The 4,391-nt window shown below is 47.0% G+C and overlaps 1 protein-coding gene across 1 annotated transcript; it reads left to right on the top strand.

Moving 5' to 3' along the window:
* Nucleotides 1-861: 861 nt before the first annotated feature.
* LOC112073775 (homeobox protein SIX3) lies at nt 862-2,707 on the top strand. Its single transcript, XM_024141010.2, has 4 exons — nt 862-1,037; nt 1,123-1,494; nt 1,690-1,853; nt 2,150-2,707. Exons 1-4 carry the CDS (start codon nt 909-911, stop codon nt 2,280-2,282), a joined length of 798 nt encoding a protein of 265 aa, XP_023996778.1. The 5' UTR covers nt 862-908; the 3' UTR covers nt 2,283-2,707.
* Nucleotides 2,708-4,391: the final 1,684 nt, after the last annotated feature.

Genomic DNA, 4,391 nt, shown 5'->3' with positions numbered 1-4,391 from the left:
GAAAAGTTTTCTTCAAATGACAGAAATGCCAATGATGACGGGGTACTATTTTGGTGCGTTAGGTTTAGCATGCCAKGCGTGCTGGGTGTGTTCGGTTTARCYCGCAGAAGTGTCGGRTGTGATTGGATTAGCMKACCAGGGGTGCTGCCCACATTTTTYCCCCCAGCCAACAGGAAAACCAGAACGAATGCACTTTCTCCTTTTCAGTCTGAGCCAGATTGACAGTGCTATGACCCAATGAGAATGGGGGGCCAACAAGGGTAAAAATAGTATGGGAAGGGGTGTGAATGTTTTTGTTTTTAAAGCTAATTGCCTGAARTTCTACACCTCCCCCYATCCCCAGTGGCAATTTCACCTATGGCATAACTAGCTACATATATTTTTACCACTTTACACATGTATTTTGGGATTCCACCTCTGTACACATCACTTGCCTGATGACATGGTAGTGGAGGAGAGTCTAATTTCTTACAAGCACGTTTGTATCCACACCCTCTCCTCGCTGCTTCTCCTCGATTACCTTTTTAGAAAGGTGAGGAGAGGATGAGAAGAATCAAGGAAATCCAATTGAGATTTTCCATTGACGTCGTAGAATTCAGAACACTTTTTCTGGATAAACTTTAACCCTTTTCTAACACTCTCCACTCCTCATCCTCCTCCTCATGTGTGTTTGTCCTCCTTCGGAGGGGAAAGGGTCTGCYGCTTGCTAGGCTGTGATGGGCATTGCTGCTTTCACAGCCCCGCCCTTTTCAGCAGGGCACCCAATGGAGATGCAGACCTAGGGTCCCACCCCGCCCATCAGGTGAGCTATAGAAAGACTCCACCAGACTGTCGAGCTCATAACGGAGTTCATAACGGACAACTGGCTTTTTTTTCTMTTTTTTTCTTCTCTCCTCTACTCTGACCCGATGGTGTTCAGATCCCCGCTAGAGCTCTTTCCCGCCCATCTCCTCCTGCCCCGCATGCTCTTACCGGAGGAACCCCCTGCTTGCGCACCTGCCTCTGCTCTCCCTGGGCTCCGTTTCTCCGCAGCGCAGGTGTGTGTGTGTGTGTGTGTGTGTTTATTTATTTGTTTGTGGTGTGTGTCATACTTTTGGTGATGACAGTTGTTGTTCTTGTCAGGTGGCAGGTGTGTGTGAGACTCTGGAGGAGACCGGGGACGTCGAGCGGCTCGCGCGGTTTCTGTGGTCCCTGCCGGTGGCCCCAGGTGGTGCGTGCTTCATTACAGAGCATGAGTCCGTCTGGAGGGCGCGTGCCGTGGTCGCCTTTCACACCGSGAACTACCGCGAACTCTACTGCATCCTGGAGAACCACAGCTTTATGCGCCGCGCCTCGCACGGTAAACTACAGGCCATGTGGCTCGAGGCGCACTACCGGGAGGCTGAGAGGCTGCGCGGGCGGTCGCTGGGCCCGGTGGACAAGTACCGTATCAGGAAGAAGTTCCCTTTGCCGAGAACCATCTGGGACGGCGAGACGAACACACACTGCTTCAAGGTTTTTTGTTTGTTTTATTGGTGTTTAATATTCATCAGGCTATGGCTTTTCTGGAGTTGTAGCCCAATTCTACACTTTAATTGTTATGGATAGCCTACATTTTAATTTCGATTGATTTACGTATTGTTTGGATGACATTATTATTTGTTTTCCCATAAGTAGCCTACAGTTTATGATGTTGATGATMATTTCCAGGAGCGGACGCGGGGCCTGCTGCGGGAACGGTACCTCCAGGACCCCTACCCAGACCCCGCGAGGAAAAGGGAGCTGGCGCGCGCCACCGGGCTCACTCCAACACAGGTCGGGAACTGGTTCAAGAACCGGAGACAGAGAGACCGCGCAGCCGCCAACAAGAACAGGTTAATAAAATACATAAATAAACGTGATTATATCATAATCCACAACTTCCGTTCAGGGAGAATGTACGCTATTGTTTAAAAATAGACGGGAAATCTGATTCTGCAAAGTGAACCCAAATGGAAAGCTTTGGACTTTTACATGAGTTCTGGATAAACATCTTGTATGAGACGCACTGATGTGTATAGAACTKTTACCTATTTTGCAACATTTGCACTAAGTGTGTGTCTAGGTCTATAAACATTTGGGTGGTGAACTGTGATATGGGTAATACAACTATTTGTGTGTTATTTYCCAGGCTCGCGCACCACGGGATGCGACCGGGAGCCATGCTCGCTCTGGCCAGGACAGAATGCAGCCCCACCGGAAGTGCATGCAGCCCGGAGATGATCCTCTCGGTAATGGACAGCGACTCTGACTCTGACATCTGAAACTCTGCCCATTGATAACGGGATACATGCTACTAAGGGGCTTGGATTTCACAGAGAATTCATATGGACATATTTATTTTTGTTATGTTATAAGAGTTTGCTGTCTGAAACAGACCTACATGATATTTACAATGTGCAGAACATCCATCTCTCTCTTATCTTTMTTTTGTTCTCTCTTTCTCTCTCTCTTCTGATGCTTTTCTGACAATCATGGTGTTTAGTGCACCTTCCCAGTCTGTTTGTCTATCTGTAAATAAATTATTCACCTGATGTCAGGGAAATTGTACAGAAGGTCMTTTGAAGCACTGTAAAGGCCTGTTTGTTGGTTTATAATTGACAATTACGTACTTTATGAAAATACATGAAGTTGATATAATTGTTATGAGTTTATTTATTATTGSACTAGAGTTGGTGGTTGTTCTACAAAGCATAAAGCGTTGTCATACACGGAGTCTGACTGCTTTTTGCAACGTGTTATTTCATCATTGCGTGAACAAACTGGTATCAAGTCATGTGAAACAGCGCCGTCTGGTGGCCACAATGAGATGTCATTATGCTGGCAAACGCACTTCCTCCTTGAGACCACTAGATGGAGACAACAGACTAGAATGCAGAGCCATATACCTATTTGTCTTTGGTCTTTTACACAAGTCAAATACAATTTTATTGGTCGCGTACACATATTTTGCAAATGTTATCGCTGGTGTAGCAAAATGCTTATGTTCCTAGCGCCGGTGTAGCAAAATGCTTATGTTCCTAGCGCCAACAGTGCAGTAACACCTAACAATACAAAACAGAGGGGTTGGGTTAATGCGGAAGACACATTTCAGGTATGCCCTTTCCCTGTCAATACACACAAATGGTCTCCCCAAAAATAAACGAATGAAGAAATATAGAAAAACTTGAACAAGCAATGTCAGAGTCCGGAATATAAATATAAACTCAGCAAAAAAAGAAACGTTTATTTTCAGAAAATGTAATATGTGTAAATATTTGTGTGAACATAACAAGATTCGACAACTGAGACATAAACTGAACAAGTCCCTGAACAAAGGGAGGGGAGGCAAAAGTAACAGTCAGTATCTGCTGTGGCCACCAGCTGTATTAAGTACTGCAGTGCGTCTCCTCAAGGACTGCACCAGATTTGCCAGATCTTACTGTGACATGTTACCCCACTCTTCTACCGTGGCACCTGCAAGTTCCCAGACATTTCTGGGGGAATGGCCCTAGCCCTCATCCTCCGATCCAACAGGTCCCAGACGTGCTCAATGGGATTGAGATCTGGGCTCTTCGCTGGCCATGGCAGAACACTGACATGCCTGTCTTGCAGGAAATCACGCACAGAACGAGCAGTATGGCTGGTGGCCATGTCACGCTGGAGTGTCATGTCAGGACGAGCCTGCAGGAAGGGTACCACAAGAGGGAGGAAGATGTCTTCCCTGTAACGCACAGCGTTGAGATTGCCTGCAATAGCCCAGTCCGATGATGCTGTGACACACCGCCCCAGACCATGACGGACCCTCCACTCCAAATCGATCCCGCTCCAGAGTACAGGCATCGGTGTAACGCTCATTCCTTCGACAATAACGCAAATCTGACATCACCCTTGTGAGACAAAACCGCGACTCGTCAGTGAAGAGCACTTTTTGCCAGTCTGTCTGGTCCAGCGACGGTGGGTTTGTGCCCATAGGCGACGTTGTTGCTGGTGATGTCTGGTGAGGACCTGCCTTACAACAGGCCTACAAGCCCTCAGTCCAGCCTCTCTCAGCCTATTGCGGACAGTCTGAGCACTGATGGAGGGATTGTGCGTTCCTGGTGTAACTTGGGCAGTTGTTGTTGCCATCCTGTACCTGTCCCGCAGGTGTGATGTTCTGATGTACCGATCCTGTGCAGGTGTTGTTACACGTGGTCTGCAACTGCGAGCACAATCAGCTGTCCGTCCTGTCTTCATTGAACAAGCATGGGAAACAGTGTTTAAATCCTTTACAATGAAGAGCTGTGAAGTTTTTCTGATTATTACGAATTATCTTTGAAAGACAGGGTCCTGAAAAAGGGTAATTTCTTTTTTTGCTGAGTTTATATGTATATGATGGTGTGTATCAGTAGAGG

The sequence above is a fragment of the Salvelinus sp. IW2-2015 genome, unplaced genomic scaffold (assembly GCF_002910315.2).
Source record: "Salvelinus sp. IW2-2015 unplaced genomic scaffold, ASM291031v2 Un_scaffold2359, whole genome shotgun sequence".
Lineage (NCBI taxonomy): Eukaryota > Metazoa > Chordata > Actinopteri > Salmoniformes > Salmonidae > Salvelinus > Salvelinus sp. IW2-2015.
The sequence above is the reverse complement of the archived record's forward strand: the minus strand, read 5'-3'. Positions and strand labels throughout refer to the sequence as shown.